The sequence below is a fragment of the Carcharhinus amblyrhynchos genome, chromosome 16 (genome assembly GCF_965287045.1).
Source record: "Carcharhinus amblyrhynchos chromosome 16, sCarAmb.v2.hapA, whole genome shotgun sequence".
In the NCBI taxonomy this organism is placed as follows: domain Eukaryota; kingdom Metazoa; phylum Chordata; class Chondrichthyes; order Carcharhiniformes; family Carcharhinidae; genus Carcharhinus; species Carcharhinus amblyrhynchos.
In genome coordinates this window covers 67,976,510-68,000,866 of record NC_137339.1, presented here as the reverse complement: position 1 = coordinate 68,000,866, position 24,357 = coordinate 67,976,510, and the positions used below count along the sequence as shown (strand labels likewise).

Sequence of the window (24,357 nt, the reverse complement as noted above, 5' to 3'; positions counted from 1 at the left end):
TATATTTCTGTGTGTGCATGTGTTTGAGTGTATTCCTGTGTGTGTAAATGTGTGTGTTTGACTATATTTCTGTGTGTGGATGTGTGTGTGTTTGAGTATATATGTGTGTTTGAGTCTATATCTGTGTGTGGATGTGTGTGTTTGAGTATATTTCTGTGTGTGGATGTGTGTGTGTTTGAGTATATATGTGTGTTTGAGTATATATCTGTGTGTGGATGTGTGTGTTTGAGTATATTTCTGTGTGTGTGTGTTTGAGTATATATTTCTGTGTGGGTGTGTGTTTGAGTATATTTCTGTGTGTATAAGTGTGTGTGTTTGTGTATATGTCTGTGTGTGTACGTGTGTGTGTTTGTCTGTGTGTGTAGATACAATAGCCCCCTAATTTCCTCGTGAAGCACTTAAATTCACAGAACCCTCCCTTCCACATCTCTTCATTACGACTCAGGACCAGTGCTAACCATGTCTAAATTATTTCAAGTAACAGAGTCCCAGATGTTTAAATCCTGATCGCACAGTCTTTAGGAATCTGTCTGTTGCTGCCACGGGGTTTGATACCTTTTATACCTGTGTGAATTCATGTCCATGATCACCAAGACAACCAGGGCAAAGGAGATGACAATTGCGACGGCTACTCTTATTGGGAAGATAAAATCCCAAAATGACCCTGAAATAATCAAAAGACAATATTACAATGAAGCTTCAGCAGTACATACATACACTATTCTTTTTATTCATTCATAGGATGTGGGTGTCACCGGCTGGCCAGCATTTATTGTCTGTCCCTAGTCGCCCTTGGACGGCAGTTGAAAGTCAACCAAGTTGCTGTGACCCTGGAGTCACATGTAGGCCAGACCGGGTAAGGACAGCAAATTTCCTTTCCTAAAGGACATTAGTCAACCAGATGGATCTTTCCAGCAATCGACAATGGTTTCATGGTCATTAGTAGATTCTTAATCCAAGATATTTTTTTATTGAATTCAAATTACTCCATCTGCTGTGGAGGGATTCGAATCTGGGTCCTCAGAACTTGAGCTGAGGATTAAAATTGGAACGATGCAAAGTAGGTTAGCATTGCCCTTGAACAAGGAGGACAAGCAGGTATAATAGACAAGGTGCAATGGGGAAAGGCCACAGTATAAGGCCTTTCAGCCAATGTAGACCAAGGGGCTAGTAACTGGGTAAAACCCCTCGGACTACCTATATTATTAAATGTGTGCAACTTTATTGAAACACTTAAGTTGCCACATGGCCAATGTATATAGTTTGTAAAGAATGTACAAACCCTGTAATGAAAATATTGAAAGCTATGTAATGTCCTCATTACTGAACTGAAGCAGCTCAGCGTACATCTTGGTCTCTGGAGAAAATGTAAATATCACCGTACTTTACAGTAATAATAATTGGAAATGTTTTGTAATCTGTTGTTCAGGTTTTGCATGATGCAAATATATTTTTAAGAAAGCAAAGAAGGTTACAACGTCACATACAGAGATTATTTAACGCCTTTCACTCAGAGAAAAAATACATTCATTACTGTCACAACCAGTTGTTAAAGATTGCTACATCGCCTGTTTAATGCTAACACCCATCAGTTCTCACAAACAAGGTGATGAAAAATTGACTGAAGAGGTCATGAGCAGTCTCAGGCAAGGCGAGGGGAGGTGGGGTCTGCCTCCTAATCAAAACCTTGTGGTGTCGAGATGTAGTAGCACTGACAAGTTTTTCTCCCCATACCTGACACTAAAATGTCCCCCCCAATACCTTCTGAGGGATTTCACCTCCGTTATCCTAACAGCAGCTCACATCCCACACCATGCGGACGTGAAGATTGCGCTGGACAAAATATACACAAATAGCCTTGAGACAAAACATCTCAAGGCCTTGCTCATGGTGGGATTGCTGTTGATATGGGCTCGATGGACCAAAAGACCTTCTCCTACACTGTAGGGATTCACAGAATCTGTGATTCTAACTGCAGCAAAACATCCCTTCTTCTATCGAAGGCGCTGACGAAGGGTCATCTAGCCTTGGACTGTTGGCTCTATTCTCTCCGTATAGATTCTGTCAGGCCTGCTGAGATTTTACAGCATTTTCTGTTTTTGATCCCTACTTCTACATTCCATTCCCCTTGCAATAAAACACTGCATTCCATTTGCCTGCTTAATCATTTGCATATTAAAAAACATACTAACATGCGAGGGTGAGGATATTTCAGGATGTACCTGGTGAGTGGAGCCGGTATTCTCTGGAAAATGCTGGTATTTTCCCTGGACTAGTAATCCAGGGTAATGGACTGGGGACCCGGGTTCAAATCCCACCACAGCAATAGGATTCTGGAATTAAATGATGACTGTGCTGATTGTTGTAAAACAAAAATCTACTTCACTAATGGCCCTTTAGGGAAGGAAATCTATTGTCCTTACCTGGTCTGGCCTACATGTGACTCCAGAGCCACAATAATGTGGTTAACTCTCAAATGTCCTCGGAAATGGGGCAATTAGGGATGGGCAATAAATGCTGGCCCAGCCAGCAATGCCCACATCCCATGAATGAATTTAAAAAGTATGTTAACATAAATATATAATTATTGTTAAAGTATATAGTTATTCAATCCTAAAACTCAGGATTTTACAATTTTTATACAACCCTCCTGAAGTGGTTTAACAATGCATTGGGAATCCTTCACTTCAGTAAATAGAGGGTAGCGTTTAAACTCTTTATAAGAATCGAAACTGGATTTCACACATCTTCAGGCCTTTGTGTCTCGTGTTAAGCTGAAATTAACATTTTGGGCAGAATTCTCCCGTACTTTAGGAATCATAGTTGGGGGGGTTGCAAACTGTTGATCTTGGGCAGGATTTTCCAGTCTTAGCGTGAGCAAACCTGGAAAATCACGCCCTTTAAGTTGAACACAAATAATTAAATCCATGTTGAACTGAAATAATGTTAAAGCTAATTGGAAAGTGCGGCACAATGTCACTCACATCCCTAAGGGCGGAATTTTACCGGGACGTCCACCCAAGTTTCGCACAATCCCGCCCAAGGCCAATGGAGAATGCCGTTCTCCGAGCCGAGCCCACGCCCCGGAATCGGGACTGGAATGTCGGTAAAATTCCGGCCAAAGTCTGCCCAGCAAGTCACGAATCTCCCAATGCAACCAAACTGCTTTGCAAACTGTAACATCAGTCCCGAACACAATTACCCAGAACCAAACACACAGAGCAACATATACACAACCAGGGTGATACCTAACTCCACAAGGTGAGATTAACATTGTCATTTGGATTCTATCTCTAGGTAGAACCCGGGTATGGAGAACACATCCACATTCTACTTTAAAGGTCGGATTTTCCAGCCACACCCACCCCAAAACTGGAAAATCCCACCCAATATCAATGGACCTTTGCCTGATCTACCCCATACTCGGTACGATTCCCACAGCGGGCAGAACAGGGACATTCCGGCCTAACTGATTAGATATTCAAAAATGAATACTGGGACGTACGGTAGCACAGCGGTTAGCACTGCTGCCTCACAGCACCAGGGACCTGGGTTCAATTCCCAGCTTGGGTTACGTGTGGAGTTTGCATGTTCTCCCCGTGTCTGTGTGGGTTTCCTCCCACACACCAAAGTTGTGCAGCTTAGGTGGATTGGCCACGCTAAATTGCCCCTTAGTGCACTGCACTGTAAAGATTCTATGAGCGAGATGCTTTTACATTAATTAATCCTGATTTTGCCAAAATCGGAGAATACACTGAACCTCGTTTCAGTGAGACACTGACCCAGACATGGAATGGACACTGAGTCTGCTCAAATTGACAATGGACTCAGTATAATGTCAAAGATTATTTTGCTATTTCCATCTTGGCAATTTGAAAACCCCAACACATTTGTCAGTGAGGGAACAATCTGTATTTGCTTCTGTTCAAGATATTCTGGTAAATCCAGCTGGTATTCCCTCACACTGACACTGTGCTCATTCTCTGCCATACACAAGATCAGATTTTTAGATCAAGGTTCGCAGAATGGAATTCTCCACTGGCCTCGTGCGGGATTTAATCTGCTCACCCGAGCGAGGTCATAAAAGCCCGGCAGTGATGTTTAGTTATTCCCCTGTCAATATATAAATTATCCTTTCTAGGACCAATCGGCATTGTTAGGGCTGGGTGCATCATCCATCCTGGGTTGTAGATTTTAATTTGATTTTAATGTTTTGATTTTTTTGTCACAGTGCCCTCACCACCCTCAGGAGCTCTCTCACCCCTGCCATGCTACCCTCTCATTACTTTATCTTTGATTATTGTTTTTAATTAAAATATTGTTCATTACATTTGTTGGTCGTTAGCATAAGTTCATAGAATCATAGGATCCCTACAGTGCAGAAGGAGGCCATTAGGCCCATCAAGTCTGCATTGACAACTATCCCACCATCTATCCCCGTTATGCCCACATATTTACCCTTCTAATCCCCCGAACACTAAGGGGCAATTGAGCATGGCCAATCCACCTAATGCATACATCTTTGGAGTGTGAGGGAACTGGAGCACTCGGATGAAACCCACGCAGGCACAGGGAGAAATGTGCAAACTCCACACAGACAGTGACCCAATCCCACCCAGGCCTAACCCCATATACCCACATATTTACCCGCTAATCCCTCTAACCTATGCATCTCAGAATATTAACGGGCAATTTTAGCACAGCCAATCAACCTAACCCGCACATCTTTGGACTGTTGGGGGGGAAACTGGAGCACCTGGGGGAAACCCACGCCGACACGAGGAGAATGTGCAACCTCCACACAGACAGTGACCCCAGCTGGGAATCGAAGCTTCATCCTGGAGCTGTGAAGCAGCAGTGCTAACTACTGTGCTACCGTGCTGCCCCAACATACCAAACAGGAGAAGAAATAGGCTATTCAGCCCCTCAAGCCTGATCTGCCTCCCAATTCTTCTTAACTCCATAGAGTACAAGGCCAACCTACACAACCTTTCTCATTGGATAATCCCTGGAACCCTGGAATCAACGGAGTGAACCTTCTCCGTATTGCTTTGAAGGTAATTATATCCTTTTGCAAATGACACAAAAACTGTACGCAGTGCGCCAGATGTGGTCTTAGCACCCCCCTGTATAACTGCAGCAAAACATAAGAACATAAGAAATAGGAGCAGGAGTAGGCCATCCAGCCCTTCGAGCCTGCCCCGCCATTCAATAAGATCATGGCTGATCTGTCGTGGCTCAGTTCCACTTTCCCGCCCTCTCCCCATAACCCTTAATCCCCTCTCCTATCAAAAACCCATCAACCCGCGTCTTAAAAATATTTAGCGAGGCAGCCTCCACCACTTCAACGGGCAGAGAATTCCAGAGATTCACCACCCTTTGAGTGAAGAAGTTCCTCCTCAACTCCGTTCTAAACCGCCCCCCCTTTATCTTGAGGCTGTGCCCCCTAGTCCTATTGTCTTTTTTGAGCGGGAAGAGTCTTTCCACCTCTATCCTATCCATCCTATTCATCATCTTATACGTCTCAATGAGATCTCCTCTCATTCTTCTAAACTCTAACGAGTACAAGCCCAGTTTATCCAGCCTCTCCTCATAGCTCAACCCCCTCAACTTCCTCAACATCACTTCTTCTATCGAAGGCGCTGACGAAGGGTCATCTAGACTCGGACTGTTGGTTCTATTCTCTCCGTATAGATGCTGTCAGGCCTGCTGAGATTTTACAGGGTTTTTCTGTTTTTGATTCCTACTTCTACATTTCATTCCTCTTGCAATAAAACCCTGCATGCCATTTGCCTGCTTAATCATTTGCGTATTAAAAAACTTACTAACATGCTAGAGTGAGGATATTTCAGAATGTACCTGGTGAGTGGAGCTGGTATTCCCTCACACTGATACCGTGCTCATTCTCTGCCATACACAAGATCAGATTTTCAGATCCAGTCGGGTGAGTCAGTCTCAGGGAACTCTGCCACAAGTGGAGTGCAATCTCTGAAACATTCCCAGTGATGTAGCTCCCACCGAGGTTCCATGTGATGTTTGCTGCGGGATTGGCTTTGACACGGCAGATACAGTAAACCTCATTCTCCAAACTGGTGCACTTCGAACCTGATACTATTGTGGGTCTATCTATAGAGAATTAAAAGAGAGGGTTGAATTTAAGAATCTTTCACTCATTCAGTTTTATTTTATAAATCTATCCGACTAAGGCCAGCACGGCGGCACAATGGTTAGTACTGCTGCCTCACAGCGCCAGGGACCTGGGTTCAATTCCGGCGCTGGGTCACTGTGTGTGTGGAGTCTGCACATTTCTCCCTGTATCTGCGTGGATTTCCTCCGAGTGCTCCAGTTTCCTCCCACATTCCAAAGATGTATGCATTAGGTGGATTGGCCATGCTCAATTGCCCCTTAGTGTTTGGGGGATTAGAAGGGTAAATATGTGGCGGTTACGGGGATAGATGGTGGGATAGTTGTCAATGTAGACTTGATGGGCCCAATGGCCTCCGACTGCACTGTAGGGAGCTTATGATTCTCTGAACTTATGCTAATGACCAACAAATGTAATGAAAGGGTTGTCACTAACAATATTTTACCCTTTTAATTAAAAACAATAATCAAAGATAAATTAATGAGGGTGTAGCATGGCAGGGGTGAGAGAGCCCCTGAGGGTGGTGAGGGCACTGTGACAAAAAAAACCAAATATTAAAATCAAATTAAAATCTACAACCCAGGATTGATGATGCACCCAGCCCTAACAATGCTTATTGGTCATAGAAAGAATAATTTATATACTGACGGGAATAATTAAACATCACTGCTGGGATTTTATGACCTCGCTCGGGCGAGCAGATTAAATCCCGCACGAGGCCAGTGGAGAATTCCATTCTGCGAACCTCGCCCACCCAATTCCGGGGCCAGCGAGGTGGTAAAATTCCAGCCCATAAGTCACTCCAGAGGCATATTAGCAAACAGAAATTAAGACCAGTCACATAAGAAGATTTCTTTTAGACAAACACAAAGCTGATTTTAAACGGCACCTCAAAGGAGGAGAGTAGCTCAAGAGAATGTCTGGGATGGGGAATTTAAAACATTCGCGCCCAAGCTGCTGAAGTCCTAGTCAGCAATGATCTAGTCATTAAAGTCTGGGGTGTACAAGAGACCCAGAGGTTGGGGAGGGTGGAGACTCGGAGGTTTCTGGGGCTGTGGGAGGTTATAGAGATACGGAGAGAAGAGCTCATGGAGAGATTTAAAATTAAGACAGTTATTTCTAATCGAAAAATAAGGCTTTGCTGGACTGGGAGTCCCAGGTGTTTAATATGAATCAATCACATTAAACCAGTTAATGGTTTGTCAGCATGGCCATTTTCCTAATCTGTAATAACTCAGTAAGCCAGTTGTAAGTTTATAATGAGCTGTGAGATAAACTGTCCTAGAGGTGATGGACTATCCCTGGGATACACACTCTGTATAATCCCAAAGTCGCTTTGGGAATCTGTCAGTTCTGAGCAACACCTCACCAGCATTCAATCAGGTTACTCCCTCAAACATCAGGGTCCAGCCAGGGGAATCTCAAAAAGCCTCATGTGTTGAAAGCAGGAATCGGCCGAGCTCCCTCACAGTCCCATCCCCTGGGAACAAACTGCTGCCTCTATACTTGCCTCATATCCCACCATTCGGCTGACACTCAATCAGAAATACATTTCCAAGGACCGGGTTGGGTTATTCCTCTGTTTCTTTAATTTCCCTGACCTTTCTGGGAATATTCCTAACACTGGCCCCTGTTGTAATTGTATGTTTACACTGGGAAACATCAAACCCGTTACTAATCAGGGGAGTGACATTATTGATGTCCCTGTGTGTATCTGATGGGTCTCATTCATCACTTACATTGCACAGAGATGTTTGTCGAACTCCTGGCAGTGCCCAGATTATTTGCAGCCTCGCACCAATATTCCCCTTCATCTTCAGAACTCACATTGTGAATGAAGAGGTTCAGCTCCGCGGTGGAAGAGTTACTGATCTCTACCCCATTTCGGCTCAATGTTAAATTGACTGGAGGGATCCCCAGAGCTTTGCAATACAATAAGAATGAACTTCCTTCCACTGTTACTGTAGAGGAATTGATGATTGGTTTGCAAAGCCCACCTGAAACACAAAAGTTTGTTGGTGCGATAAGAAAATGAAGATTAAAATAAAAAAAAAACAAGAAAATAAGAATATCTTCTAGATATGGTGTTGAATTTGTTAAATAAACTGGAAAAATATTGCTGTCTAATTGCTAAAGCGTAAGTTAAACTTAACCATCTATTCACTTGACATGTTTCCTTCAGTTAGTTGTCCAACTACCTGACTGAACTTCTAATCAATAAACTTTTCAACCCAGAGACCATCCTTCCCAGATTGAGAGTTCTTAACTTTCCCAACGGAGTTGAACTCAGTTTTAGCCTCAAGACCAACACCCCAGGCAGCTCCACACAGAAACTGATGATCATTTGATTTTCTGACTTACACTATATCAGTGATTAATCAAACTGTGGGATAATAGTGCTGGCACGATGGCACAGTGGTTAGCACTGCTACCTCACAGCACTAGGGATACTGGTTTGATTCCTGGCTTGGGTCACTTCTGTGCGGAGTTTGCATGTTTTCCCCATGTCTGCGTGGGTTTCCTCTGAGTGCTCTGGGTTTCTCCCTCAGTTTGAAAGACATGCTGGTTAGGTGCATTGGCCAAGCTAAATTCTCCCTCAGTGTACCCGAACAGGTGCCGGAATGTGGCGACTAGGGGATTTTCACAGTAAGTTCATTGCAGTGTTAATGTAAACCTACTGTGACACAAACAAATTGACTTCAACTGAAGAAACAAACATCCATGAGCCACACATGTCACTCCATGTGTCAGCGACAATATTAAATATAATGGACCAGTAATGGCTGAGAGTTTGATTGATAGACAACGGGGAGAAGCGACCTCCAGTCTTTACAAATAGGTCATGGTTGCTCAGTATTTTAGTAGTGGCTGGTATCAGAGTATTTCATCTCCACCTAGTCATCGAGGTTTACAGCATGGAAACAGGCCCTTTGGCCCAACTTGCCTAAGTTGCTTTAACCACTAAGCTACTCTCAATTGCCCGCGTTTGGCCCGTATCCCTCTATACCCATCTTACCCATGAAACTGTCTAAAAGCTTTTTAAAAGACAAAATTGTACCCATCTCTGGCAGCTTGTTCCAGACACTCACCACCCTCTGTGTGAAAATATTGCCTCTCCGGACACTTTTGTATCTCTCCCTCTCGCCTTAAAACTTTACTCTCTAGTTTTAGACCCCCCTGCCTTTGGGAAAAGATGTTGACTATCTACCTCATCTGTGCCCCTCATTATTTTATAGACTTCCACAAAATCACCCCTCAGCCTCCTACGCTTCACGGAAAAAAAAGTCTCAGTCTGTCCAGCCTCTCCTTATAACTCAATTATCAAGTCCCGGTAATATCCCGGTTTATCTTGTCTGCGCTCTTTCTAGTTAAATAACATCTTTTCCGTAAAGAGTGATGAGAACTGTAATCAGTATTCTAAGTGTGGCCTTACAAATGTCTTGTACAATTTCAATAACACGTCACAATTTAAAAATGAAATCTCGCAATCTCAGTTTTACAAATGTTCAGATTTCCAGGTGAGGCTCAGACAGATTCTGATATGATTTACCAGCAGGGTGATTGAATAAATCCCAGCACAGATACCTACACTGCACATCCAGTCTCAGAGATTCTTGGATAGTTGTCTGCCCATCGCTACTGATGAGTTTACAGGTCAGGGATTTCCCATGCTGGTCCAGTGATGGGGTGAAGGAGAAAGTTGATGAAACCGTCCAGGAACCCTCCAAACTGTTCCTGATGTGTTGTGAAGTTAGAGCGCCCGACACATTGAGAGATTCTTCTCCACTCCACTCCAGTTTAAACTCCGGAGCTGAACAACTCTGGGTGAGTGAGCAGGTGAACTGAGCTGGTTTTCCAGCTATCAACTGTCCTGGGTCTGAGATCCGCAGTTTCTCTGTCAGGAACAGAAGAAATTCGAGTTATCCAAGATTCCAACTCACAAAACTAAATGAGAGGAGAGCAAAGTCTGAGAAATAATCACATTATTAAGTCGATTATCTGATTATTCTCTTTGTTATTGGCTATAGGTTAAAATCCCTAAACTCGCCCAAGTCAATCGGAACACAGTTGTGTTCATTCTGATAATAAACAGTGATGAATCTGTTTGGAATAACCTGAGCTCATGAAAGGCGCTATTTAAATGCAGGACACACTTCTGCCTTCATTAAACGGAGGGATATTAACGACTGGATTTCTCCCATGTACTGACCGTGTGTCCATCCGTCCATTCAGAGTGTGAATCCACGCTCAATGTTCAGTCCCTATTAAGGGTTGTATTTTGTTGCTGTTCTGTACAGTTCCAAACCTTTTCCCAAGTTACACTTAGTAAGTGGACAGCGGGGGGAATTTCTGCGGGTTTGGGATGTCAGTAACCTGTTTGAGTTCAGGTCAATAACATGACGCACACCTGGATATGGTTCACTGTACCAGCCCTGGAGCTGAAGACTTTAACATTCGCCAACAGTAACAGCACACAATGATACCCTCTCACTGAGAAAGCGGAATATAAACTCCTCACAAATGAATGGAAAACCTACCCAGAATTGAGAGAGAGACGTGATTATTCTGAAGGTGATCTTCTGTACCATTCCAGGGAGTGATCATCTTCACTCTGATATAATAATCCCCTTCATCTCCGCCCCTGATGTCCTTTATTAATAAGGAGCACTGTTTCTCTGTCACCTTCCCCTTCAGCTCAATTCTCCCTCTATACCCCGGGGCTGCTGTCTCTGGCTTTGCGGAATCATAGATAACAGAACCAGGGGTACGAGGATCAGAACCCCGCTTCAGCCACTGAATCCGCGGATTGCTGTAAGTGTCAGGATAATCAAACGTACACGGGATTTCTGCACACGAGCCTATCACAGCCGTCACTTTCCAGGGAATCTTCACAGACCATCGGGAACTATGGAGAACTGATAAACAAAAATCAATTTCAGTAAATAATGATTTCGCCAATGATAAACCGAATAAAATAATCCCAAAATTACAGCTCAGCACTGTTACATTTCCCTTGAAGCATCCGCTATATTATATAAACCACCAATAACTACAACTCTGCAAGTTCCCATTGAAACTATTCAAATTCTAGTAAATATTTCATTCAAACACAGTGAAGTCAGAATTCTGTGAATTCAGTAAAATACAGAATAGAATTTCCAATATGAAATGTATACAGCCTCAACATTAATTTACAAATCTTCTTTTCACCATTCTTATCTCTATAGGTCATGAATATGTTATTTTATTCACTAGACGGATACACGCTCAATCGGAAATTATTAAGAGAATCTTGTACCTTGGATAAACATCAGGATGAGGGGAACACACTTCATCATAACCATCACTACAGAATATTCACCATTGGAAGAAGGAACTGATTTCAGATTAAAACCTGGTGCTGAATTCCAGTCGCTGCTAATCCATTGCTGATCGATTACACTGGAATCGGAGCTGCTGGGCACCCCCTCACTGGGAATCCATTTAACCTCGCACAGTTTGGCAATCTCACTCCCTCTCGGTGACCGCCACGAGCTGTCTCAGACAGCGACAGCATGGAGCTGGGCAGTAATGTGTTACTCACACAGTTAGTGGGTGAGATGGTGTCAGACTAGTGACAAAAGCTCACCAACTGAGAATGATCCCTTCATTGTGTACAGACAACAGGACAGGAACCAAGACTTTAGACTTCAATGCCAAAAATAGCCCAGCACACAAGCTTCAGCCCGCTATCTCCACATCTTTATCTACTTATCAGTCAATGCGCTCTGAATGTGATGTGGTTATTTCTGTAACCGCCGCTTGCAAATCTTCAGCATTCAGCATTTCACACCTTCAACATTTTGAGCCAAAACAGGTATCTTAAACGTCAATGGGACGTAAGCATTTTCTCAGTCAATACTCTTCCGCAGTTGAACTGTTACTTTTCGATGTGACCTCATGTTAATTCTAACATTTGACAAAATGATATTTGGTCGAATTAATCCCAGGCGTACAAGAATTCTCTTCAAATTGTTTTTTCTCCAGATCCCAATGTTGGATATGGAACCATTTTTCATTCCTTCATGGGACGTGGGTGACACTGGCTGGCCAGCATGTAGTGTTAATCCCCAATTGACTGAGGGCAGCTGAAAGTTAACAACTTCGCTGTGGCTCTGGAGTCACACGTAGGCCAGACCAGGTAAGGACAGCAGATTTCCTTCCCTAAAGGACATTGAGTTGTGCTTTATTTTGGGGGTTACGTTTTTGGTTGATTTCCACAAATGGAGACAGTGGAATGTGTTTACTAACGTGAAACTGTTTATTAATAGTCAGTCCAGGCAGTAATAGTTCATTTATTCGTCACAAGTAAGGCTTACATTATCTCTGCAAATGTAGTTACTGTGAAAATCCCCTAGTCGCCACACTCCGGCGCCTGTTGAGGGTCAATGCATCTAACCGGCACTCTCTCAGAGTGTGGGGGGAAACCGGAGCACCCGGAGGAAATCCTGGCAGACACGGAGACACAAATGCTGCTAATTTCTCTGTTTCTTTCGATCCGATAAACAAATTCTAGATAGCATGGACGGAATTAACTATATCCAGGTCAGGTTTATTTGACAGCGATTCTCCTGTGCTTGTTTAATGGGAGAGAAATACTCAATGTCTGGGTTCCTCACCAGGGATTAAAGTTAAAAGTTACTGTTTAATCATTAGTGTCACAAGTAGGCATACATTAACATTCGAATGAAGTTACTGTGAAAACCCCCAAGTCGTCACACTCCATCGCCTCCTCCCTTTTGGTCTTTCCGAGTATTTACTGAGAGAAAATGCTTACGTGCCATTGACATTTAAGATACCTGTTTGGGTTTAAAACCTTGAAGGTGCCAAAGCGACTTATTTGTAAGCAGCGGTTAGAGAAATAACCACAACATTGCATTCAGACCGTATCGAGAGAAAAGTAAAGATGTGGAGATAGCGGGCTGAAGCTTGTGTGCTGGGCTATTTTTGGCTTTGAAGTCTAAAGTCTTGGTTCCTGTCCTGTTATCTGTACACAATGAAGGGCTCATTCTCAGTTGGTGAGCTTTTGTCACTAGTCTGGCACCACCGAACCCACTAACTGTGTGAGTAACACATTACTGCCCAGCTCCATGCTGTCGCTGTCTGAGACAGCTAGTGGCGGACACTGAGAGGGAGTGAGATTGCCAAACTGTGCGAGGTTAAATGGATTCCCAGTGAGGGGGTGCCCAGCAGCTCCGATTCCAGTGTAATCGATCAGCAATGGATTAGCAGCGACTGGAATTCAGCACCAGGTTTTAATCTGAAATCAGTTCCTTCCTACAATGGTGAATATTCTGTAGTCCTGGTTATGATGAAGTGTGTTCCCCTCATCCTGATGTTTATCCAAGGTACAAGATTCTTTTAATAATTTCCGATTGAGGGTGTATCCGTCTAGTGAATAAAATAACAAAATAATGCATCTCATATTGGAAATTCTATTCTGTATTTTGCTGAATTCACAGAATTCTGACTTCAATGTGTTTGAAATATTTACTAGAATTTGGATAGTTTCAAAGGGAACTTGCAGAGTTGTAATTATTGGCGGTGTTTATATAACACAGTGGATGCTTCAAGGGAAATGTAACAGTGCTGAGCTGTAATTTTGGGTTATTTTATTCGGTTTATCATTGGCGAGATCATGATTTACTGAAATGGATATTTATCAGTTCTCCATAGTTCCCGATGGTCTGTGAGGATTCCCTGGAATGTGACGGCTGTGAGAGGCTCGTGTGCAGAAATCCCGTGTACATTTGATTATCCTGACAGATTCAGCAATCCGCAGATTCAGTGGTTGAAGGGGGAATCTGATCCTCGTATCCCTGCAGGCACTGTTATCTATGATTCCGCAAAGCCAGAGACAGCAGACCCGGGATATAGAGGGAGGATTGAGCTGAAGGGGAAGGTGACAAAGAAACAGTGCTCCTTATTAATAAAGGACTTCAGGAGCGGAGATGAAGGGGATTATTTTATCAGAGTGAAGATGATCACTTCCTCTCAATTCTGGGTAGGTTTTCCATTCATTTGTGAGGAGTTTATATTCCGCTTTCTCAGTGAGAGGGTATCATTGTGTGCTGTTACTGTTGGCGAATGTTAAAGGCTTCAGCTCCAGGGCTGGTACAGTGAACCATATCCAGGTGTGTGTGATATTATTGATCTGAACTCAAACAGGTTACTGACATCCCAAACCCGCAGAAATTCCCCCCGCTGTCCACTTACTAAGTGTAACTTGGGAAAAGGTTTGGAACTGTACAGAACAACAACAAAATACAACCCTTAATAGGGACTGAACATTGAGTGTGGATTCACACTCTGAATGGGCAGAGGGACACACACAGTCAGCACATGAGAGGAATTCCCTCGCTAATTCCGGACCCCCGCCCCGACCCCGAGCTTCCGTTTAATGAAGGTAGGAGTGTGTCTTGCATTTAAATAGCACCTTTCATGAGCTGAGGTCGTTCCAAACAGATTCATCGCTAATGAAGTGTCGCTGCCCTAATGTACTCAGCCTCGGCAGTGGGATTTGAACCCACGTTTCAGTCGGATAAGAGAGTCCCACAACCTGAGCCCTAACTTTTTGTTCAAGGCAAGTTATCCATTGGCTGTGAATTGGCGCGATACAGGGCCGAAAAGTGTTACCATCGAATGCAAAGTGGAAACATTAATTTATAATGTCAAAAAAATTCTTAATGTCAGAACCTTGCTTTGAAGATTGGTTATCTGGGAGATCTCACTGAATGTTAATGTCCAAAAAATCCAGTGCGGAGTGAAAAATCCATGGATAATGTCCAAAGCTCCCTCAGGAAGTAGAATTCAATATTAATAAAATGTTCCCAAGGCAAGGACAAGAAACTGAATGAGGGGAAATATAGTTCCCAGGTAGAATAAACAGACTGGTGTATAACCAATTAGGTGAGGTGCATAGTGGGAAGGTTATTTTTCTATTTTATCCAGTTTTCCCCGTTAATTATCACCCTGTTTGGTCAGGACCATGGCATCCAGGGACAATTCTGACAAATAAGGTGATACACTCATTGGTAAATTCTTCAGAAAGAAGAATTATTAACAGAATGAACACAAGTGTGTTCTGATTGACTCGGGGAAATTTAGGGATTTTAACCTGTAGCTGATACCAGAGGGAATAATCAGATAATTGATTTATTAATGTGATTATTTCTCTGGCTTTGCTCTCCTCTCATGTGGTTTTATAGAACCCTATGGTGCAGAAAGAGGCCCTTTGAGTCGGCACCAAACACAATCCCACCCAGGCCCTACCCCCATATTATACCCACTAATCCGTCTAACCTACACATCCCTGGACACTAAGGGGCAATTTCTTAGCATGGCCAATCAACCTAACCCGCACATCTTTGAGAGGAAACTGTAGCATCCAGGGGAAACCCACACAGACACAAGGAGAACATGCAAACTCCACACAGACAGTGACCCGAGCCAGGAGTTGAACCCAGGACCCTGGAACTGTGAAGCAGCAGTGCTAACCACTGTGCTACCGTGCTGCCCAACTTTGTATGTTGGAATCTTGGGTAGCTCGAATTTCCCCTGTTCCTGACAGAGAAACTGCGGATCTCAGATCCAGGACAGTTGATAGCTGGAAAACCAGCCCAGTTTACCTGCTCACTCACCCAGAGTTGTTCAGTTCCAGAGTTTAAACTGGAGTGGATTGGAGAAGAATCACCCATTCTGCTGGATGCTCTAACTTCACAACACATCAGGAACAGTTTGGAGGGTTCCTGGACGGTTTCATCAACTTTCTCCTTCACCCCATCACTGGATCAGCATGGGAAATCCCTGACCTGTAAACTCATCAGTAGCGATGGGCAGACAACTATCCAAGAATCTCTGAGACTGGATGTGCAGTGTAGGTATCTGCGCTGGGATTTATTCTACCACCCTGCTGGTAAATCATATCAGAATCTGTCTGAGTCTCGCCTGGAAAACTGAACATTTGTAAAACTGAGATTGTGCATTTCATTTTTTAAGTTGTGTCGTTTTGTTGAAATTGAACAAGACATTGGTAAGGCCACACTCGGAACACAGTTTACAGTTCTGTTCACCGTATTAGAGAAATAATATTATTAAACTAGAAAGACTGTAGAAAAGATTTACTAGGATGCTGACGGGACTTGATAGTTTGAGTTATAAGGAGAGGCTGGATAGACTGGGATTTTCTTCCCTGGAAGGTAGGATGGTTAGGGTTGTTCTTATAGATACCTATAAAATAATGAGGGGCATAGCTAAGGTAGATAGTCAACACCTTTTCCCAAAGGTAGGGGAGTCTAAAATTAGAGGGCATAGATTTAAGGTGAGAGAGGAGAGATACAAAAGGGTCCAGAGGGGCAATTTTTTTCACTCAGAGGATGGTGAGTGTCCGGACTGAGTTGCCAGAGGTGGGAGCAGAGGTGGGTAAAATAATGCATATACCATTTTAAATAAACCCAATAATCAAAAATAAACTTGGGGGGTTGCATGGCGGGGTAGAGAGGATGGGGGGGTAGGGAAGTGTAACAGTCACTGGCGAGACACTATTAAAAAAATCAAAACTTAAAGGAAACTTACAAAATCAGATTACAATTCCATAAAACCAGCCCAATGGTGCCTATTGGTCATGGAAGCAATAATTTCTATACTGCCATTGGAATAATAAAACATCTTAAATCACTCCAGAGGCATCTTTGCAAACAGAAGTTGAGACCAGCCACATAAGGAGATGTCTCAGTGGCAACCAAAACAGGGCAAGGGCCTGATTTTAAACAGTATCTCAAAGGAAGAGAGTGGCTTGAGAGAATGCCTGAAGATGGGGAATTTAAAACGTTCGCGCCCAAGTGACTAAAGTGCTGGCTGGCAATGATCCAGTCATTAAAGTCTGGGGTGTACAAGACACCCAGAGGCTGAGGATGGAACATATTGCTGCATCTGTACTTGCCACATATCCCACCATTTAGCTGACACTCAATCTGAAATACATTTCCAATGATCGGGTTGGGTTATTTCATCAGTTGGTCCACTTTCTCCAATTTCCATGCCCTTTCCGGGAATATTCCTGACACTGGCCCTTGTAGTAACTGTGCGTTTACATTGGGGAACAGCACACCCGTTGCAATTCATGGGAGTGACATTATTGATGTCCCTGTGTATCTCACTCATCACTTACATTGCACTGAGATGTGTGTCGAACTCCTGGCAGTGCCCAGATTATTTGCAGCCTCGCACCAATATTCCCCTTCATCTTCAGAACTCACATTGTGAATGAAGAGGTTCAGCTCCACGGTGGAAGAGTTACTGATCTCTACCCCATGCCGACTCAACGTTACATTGAGTGGGGGATCCCCGAAGCTTTGCAATACAATAAGAATGAACTTCTTTCCTCTGTTACTGTAGAAAAATTGAGGATTGGTTTGCAAAGCGCACCTGAAATACACAAGTTTGTTGGTGCTTTAAGAAAATGAAGATTAAAATTTAAAAAAAACAATTTTTCCTCAGTGTAACTGAATACTGGTTAGTGACAACTTGGGGATTTTCACAGTGACATAATTGTAGTGTTAATATAACCCAACTTGTGACACTAATAAATAAATAAGTCTTCACTTCAGTTAATTGTTTAACTACCTGGCTGAATGTCTAATCAATAAACCCGTTAAGTCCAAAGACCATTCTTTCCAGATTGAGAGTTTTTAACTTTCCCAATGGTGTAGAACTCAATTTTAGCATCAAGACCAACACCCTAGCAGATCCACACAGAAACTAATGATCATTTGATTTTCTGACTCACACTGTACCAATGATTAGCAATGTCGAAGGACAACCAACATTCAATCAGGTTATTCTCTATCTAATGTTGTAAAACTGTTTGCTTCTGAATTGAGAACAATTTAGCTAAATGTAATTTAGCTAAGAAGATAACATAAGTTTAGTTTCAGCAATAGATGGGGAGGGAAGAGATAAAATGATTCTTACTCCCTGGTGGTCCAGTGGTTAGGATTTGGCGCTTTCACTGCCACAGCTTGGTTTGACAGCACGGTGGCACAGTGGTTAGCACTACTGCCTCACAGCGCCAGGGACCCGGGTTCAATTCCAGCCTTGGTTGACTCTCAGTGTGGAGTTCTGTCCATGTCTGTGTGGGTTTCCTCCCACACCCCAAAGATGTGCAGGTTAGATGGATTGGCCATACCAAATTGCCCCTTTGTGTCAGGGGGACTAAGATGGTAAATATGTGGGGTTACGGGGATTGAGCTTGGGTGGGATTGTTGTTGGTGTGGGCTCGATGGGCCAAATGGCCTTCTTCTGCACTGTAGGATTCTGTAAAAAACTTTGGATAGCAATGGTTTTTAATTCTGTGTGAGTGCATTTATTTGAAGTGAAATTATATATTATGACTCTGTTTATGAAGTATTTTTATTTAACCAAGAAAACATCTTTTCAGCAATATATTAGTTAGAATTTAACATGTCTGTGTCTCTGTAAAAATGCTAACACTGCAAATATTCCAAGCATTTAGTTAAAAATGCAGAAGTGGCAGTGATGGAATTTGAATGTTCATGATCTGCTTAATACTGACATCGTGTTTCAGTATAAGAACAAACAATGCAACATTGAATTTGGAATATAATTAACAAGCCTGAGATAATGTCAGATCCAAGGGCTTCGGATTTGATATTATCAAGATGCTTTGGAATTTATGTCACAGATAATAAAAGAAAGGAATGGCATCTTCAGATTGTGCCAAATAGGTGGCAATCAGATATTCAGAATCATAGAATCAGAGAACCCCACAATGCAGAAGAGGCCCCTTGGCCCATCGAGTCTGCACTGATGCACATAATGCCCTCTTCATCTAATCTCATTTGCCAGCATATGGCCCATAGCCTGATGGATATTGGGATAGCCCAATAGAAACATCACTATGTCACTAAAGAGTGATGAATCTGTGGAACCCTTTGCACTGAAGGCTGTGGAGGTCGGGACAGAGATAGGTAGGTTCTTAATCAATAAGGGGATCAGGGGTTATGGAGAAAAGGCAGGAGAATTGAGATGAGAAAAAAAAATCAGCCAAGATTGAATGGCGGAGGAGACTCGATGGGCTGAGTGGCCTAATTCTGCTCCTATGTCTTACGATCTTATATTGGGTGGCATATTGCAATTGACTACGATATTTGACATGATAAAGAATGACAATTTGACAATGAAATAGAAATAAACTAAAGACTTAACTAAGAAAAAACTACAATAGTATTTTTTTGAATGATTTGATCTGATTTATTATTGTCACATATACTAACATACAGTGAAAAGTATTGTTTCTTGCATGCGACACAGAGAAAGCATGTCGTTCCGAGGGAATGAAATGAAAGATTGCAGAATGTGGTCTTATAGTCATCGCTAGGGTGTAGAGAAAGATCAACTTAGTGCAAGGTAAGTCCATTCAAAAGTCTGACAGCAGCAGGGAAGAAGCTGTTCTTGAGTCAGTTGGTACGTGACCTCAGACTTTTGTATCTTTTTCCTAACGGAAGAAGGTGGAAGAGAGAATGTCCAGGTGCGTGAGGTCCTTAATTACGCTGACTGCTTTGCCAAGGCAGTAGGAAGTGTAGACAGAGTCAATGGATAGGACGCTAATTTGCATGATGGATTGGGCTACATTCATGAACTTTTATGGTTTCTTGCACCTTGGCCAGAGCAGGAGCCATACCAAGCTGTGATACAACCAGAAAGAATGCTTTCTGTGGGGCATCTGTAAAAATTGGTGAGAGTCACAAGGTTGGGATTTTTGGAAGGCTTAGTGGTATTCTGTAACTTGGCTATTTGAGGATTTCCCTTTGGCCACTTTTTTATGTTCTTGTCTGTCTATGTAAGTTTCATATGTTTTTTTAAATAAATCTTGGTACGCTTTTAAACTGAAGAATTTTGCCTTTGCAAGATTCAATTTTCAAAATATTTAGTTTTTCTAAGGAAGCAGGCTGTCATTCGAAAGATCCCCACTTCAAGCAACCTGTGGGATAATAGTGGGTTAGAAGCAAACCCATTAAACTACCAATATCATTCCGTGTGGTCAGTGACAATGTGAAATAATATAATGGACCAGGAATGGCTAAGCGTTTGATTGATAGACAATGGGGAGAAGTGACCTCCAGCCCTTACAAACAGATTATGGTGACTCAGTACTTTAGTGGCAGTTGGTGTCCCTGTACTTAAAATGAAATCTCGCAATCACAGTTTAACAAATGTTCAGTTTTCCAGGCGAGGCGCAGACAGATTCTGATATGATTTACTGGCAGGGTGATTGAATAAATCCCAGCCCAGATACCTACACTGCGCATCCAGTCTCAGAGATTCTTGGACAGTTGTCTGCCCATCGCTAATGATGAGATTACAGGTCAGAGATTCCCCATGCTGATCCAGTGATGAGGTGAAGGAGAAAGTTGATGAAACCGTCCAGAAACCCTCCAAACTGTTCCTGATGTGTTGTGAAGTTAGAGCATCTGGCAGAATGGAGGATTCTTCTCCAATCCACTCCAGTTTAAACTCCGGAGCTGAACAACTCTGGGTGAGTGAACAGGTAAACTGGGCTGGTTTTCCAGCTATCAACTGCCCCAGGACTGAGATCCGCAGTTTCTCTGTCAGGAACAGAGGAAATTCGAGCTACCCAAGATTCCAACCAATGAATTGACCAGTGAGTGCATTGAGCTGAGGTACAGAGAGAGATTGAATAGGTTAGGACTTTATTCCCTGGAGCGTAGAAGAATGAGGGGAGATTTGATAGAGGTGTATAAAATTTTGATGGGTATGGATAGAGTGAGTGCAAGCAGGATTTTTCCACTGAGGCAGGGGGAGAAAAAATCCAGAGGGCATGGGTTAAGGGTGAAAGGACAAAAGTTTAAAGGGAATATTTGGGGGGGCTTCTTCACGCAGAGAGTGGTGGAAGTGTGGAATGAGCTGCTGGATAAAGTGGTAAATGCGGGGTCACTTTTAACATTTAAGAAAACCTTGGACAGGTTCATGGATGAGAGGGATGTGGAGGGATATGGTTCAAGTGCAGATCGGTGGGACTCAGCAAAAAATGGTTCAGCACAGACAAGAAGGGCCAAAAGGCCTGTTTCTGAGCTGTAATTTTCTATGGTTCTATGGAACATTGCAACAAGCCAAGGATTTGCTTCCATACCCACATTTATCCTTGGCTTGCTGCAATGTTCCAGTGAAGCTCAATACAAACTGGAGGAACACATTTCACCTTCCAGCTCAGCACTTTACAGCCTCCCAGTCTCAACATCGAATTCAACAACTTCAGATGATTTGCTCTACACCACCTTGACCCCTTTGTTTTCATTCCAATTTATTTAATTTGTTACTGTTGTCTACCTTTTATTTCTTTATGGTCTTTCTTCATTTTTCTCTCACCGCCTCCCCCACTCTTTCCTTCCCCCTACTTCATCCCCTTTTTCTTCCTCCCGCTCACCTTTTCTACATTCTACCTCTGACCAATTCCTCTTCCCTCCACACCCCCCCCCCCACCCCCCGCCCCCGCGCCTCCAAATCTCCATCTGGCACAGTTTACAGTTTTTCTGCCGCTTGGCCATTCACTCCCTTTATTCGCTCTGGGAACAGCTATGAGCAGTATTTTCCCCTGGCTTCTATGGCTATGACTCATCTTTCATTCCCTTCCCCTGCAGGATAAATATCTCCCACTTGCTATGCCTTTTAGCTCAAAGGATCATCTGGACTCGAAACGTCCTCTCTTTCCTCTCCTTACAGATTCCGCCAGACCTGCTGAGATTTTTCCAGCGTTTTCTCTTTTGGTTAAACTCCAGTCTGTTTCCTCGACCTGGGAACTATATTTACCCTCATTCAGTTTCTTGTCGTTGCCTTGGGAACATTTTATTAACATTGAATTTTGGATATTATTGGATCTTTCACTCCACGCTGGATAATAACATTTTCTCAAACATTAACATTCAGTGGGATCTCCCAGATAACCAGTCATCAAAGAAAAGTCCTGACATTAAGTTTTTTTGATATTGTGAATTAATACTTCCACTTTGTATTTAATGTCAGGATAATCAAATATACACGGGATTCCTGCACACGAGCCTCTCACAGCCGTTACGTTCCAGGGAATCTTCACAGACCATCGGGAACTATGGAGAACTGACAAATACACATTTCATGAATAATGATCTCGCCAATGATAAACCGAATAAAATAATCCCAAAATTACAGCTCAGCACTGTTACATTTCCCTTGAAGCATCCACTATGTTATATAAACATCACCAATAATCACAAGTCTGCAAGTTCGCATTGAAACTATTCAAATTCTAGCAAAATTTCAGTCAAACACATTGAAATCAGAATTCTGTAAATTCATAAAATACTGAATAGAATAGAATTTCCAATATGAGATACATTACAGCCTTGACATTAATTTACAAATCCTTTATTAACCATTCTTATCTCTATAGATCATGAATATTTTATCTTATTCACTAAGCAGATACACCCTCAATCGGAAATTATTAAAAGAATCTTGTACCTTGGATAAACATCAGGATGGGGGTAAAAAACTTCATCATAACCATCACTACAGAATATTCACTATTGTAGGAAGGAACTGATTTCAGATTAAAACCTGGTGCTGAATTCCAGTTGCTGCTAATCCATTGCTGATTACACTGGAATCGGAGCTGCTGGGCACCCCCTCACTGGGAATCCATTTAACCTCGCACAGTTTGGCAATCTCACTCCCTCTCAGTGCCCGCCACTAGCTGTCTCAGACAGCGACAGCATGGAGCTGGGCAGTAATGTGTTACTCACACAGTTAGTGGGTGCGATGGTGCCAGACTAGTGACAAAAGCTCACCAACTGAGAATGAGCCCTTCATTGTGTACAGATAACAGGACAGGAACAAACATTTTAGACTAGAAAACCAAAAATAGCCCAGCACTCAAGCTTCAGCCTGCTGTCTCCACATCTTTCTTTACTTATCAGTCAATGCGTTCTGAATGCGATGTTGTGGTTATTTCTGTAACCGCTACTTGCAAATAAGTCATCTTCACATCTTCAGCGTCTTGAGCCAAAACAGGTATCTTAACTGTCAATGGGACATAAGCATTTTCCCAGTAAATACTTTTCTGCAGTTAATCTGCTACTTTTCAATGTGACCTCATATTAATTCTAACATTTGACAAAATGAAATTCAGTACAATTAACCGCAGCCGTACAATTATCCTCTTCAAATTGCTTTCTCTCCAGATCCCATTATTGGATATGGAACAATTTTGTTTTCATACCTTCATGGCTCATGGGTGACACTGGCTGGCCAGCATTTAGTGCCCATCCCCAATTGACCGAGGGCAGTTGAGAGTCAACCACATTGCTGTGGCTCTGGAGTCACATGTAGGCCAGACCAGGTAAGGACAGCAGATTTCCTTCCCGAAAGGACATTGACTTACACTTTATTTTTGGGGTTAAGTTTGCTCAAGTCATTTGAGGAGGACTGTTAAGAGTGAATTCCATTGGTGTTGTGGGTCTGGAGCCAGATGTAAGTCAGGCCTGGTAAGGGTGGCATATTTCCTTCCCAACAGGGCATTTCAATAATGGTTTCATAGCCATTAGATTTTTAATTCCAGAGTTTATTGAATCTGTAATGGGATTCAAATAGAACATTGTTCTGGCTTTTGGTGACTGTATTTCCAAGTCAGACAATGAGTGACAGTACCACTAGTGACAATACCACTCTGCCATAGCCTCCCCTCCCAGGGTCTTTCTGAGAATTTACTGAGAAAATGCTTACATCCCATTGACATTTAAGATAGCTGTTTTGGCTAAAAATCTTGAAGGTGCGAAGGCCACTTATTTGCAAGCAGCGGTTACAGAAATAACCACAACATCACATTCAGAGCGTATTGACTGAAAAGTAGCGGAAGATGTGGGAAATAGCAGGCTGAAGCTTGTGTGCAGGGCTATTTTTGGTTTTCTAGTCTAAAATGTTTGTTCCTGTCCTGTTATCTGTACACAATGAAGGGCTCATTCTCAGTTGGTAAGCTTTTGTCACTAGTTTGGCACCATCGCACACACTAACTGTGTGAGTAACACGTTACTGCCCAGCTCCATGCTGTCGCTGTCTGAGACAGCTAGTGGCGGACACTGAGAGGGAGTGAGATTGCC

General features: G+C 42.8%; 1 protein-coding gene across 1 annotated transcript; it reads right to left on the bottom strand.

Moving 5' to 3' along the window:
- Positions 1-518: 518 nt before the first annotated feature.
- Positions 519-24,303, bottom strand: LOC145353711 (sialic acid-binding Ig-like lectin 13). Its single transcript, XM_080204479.1, has 6 exons — positions 24,272-24,303; positions 17,355-17,611; positions 10,732-11,061; positions 9,735-10,040; positions 5,860-6,126; positions 519-664 (listed from the first exon to the last, which is right to left on the bottom strand). Exons 1-6 carry the CDS (start codon positions 24,301-24,303, stop codon positions 519-521), a joined length of 1,338 nt encoding a protein of 445 aa, XP_080060605.1.
- Between the last annotated feature and the right edge of the window lie 54 nt (positions 24,304-24,357).

Coding starts and splice junctions, on each gene's coding strand:
- LOC145353711 (XM_080204479.1), bottom strand. CDS start 24,303: ATGGAGCTGGGCAGTAACGTGTTACTCACACA. Junction 11,062..17,354: donor GACACACATCTCAGTGCAAT/GTAAGTGATGAG, acceptor TTTGTTTATCAG/TTCTCCATAGTTCCCGATGG. Junction 10,041..10,731: donor GATGATCACTCCCTGGAATG/GTACAGAAGATC, acceptor TGTTCCTGACAG/AGAAACTGCGGATCTCAGAC.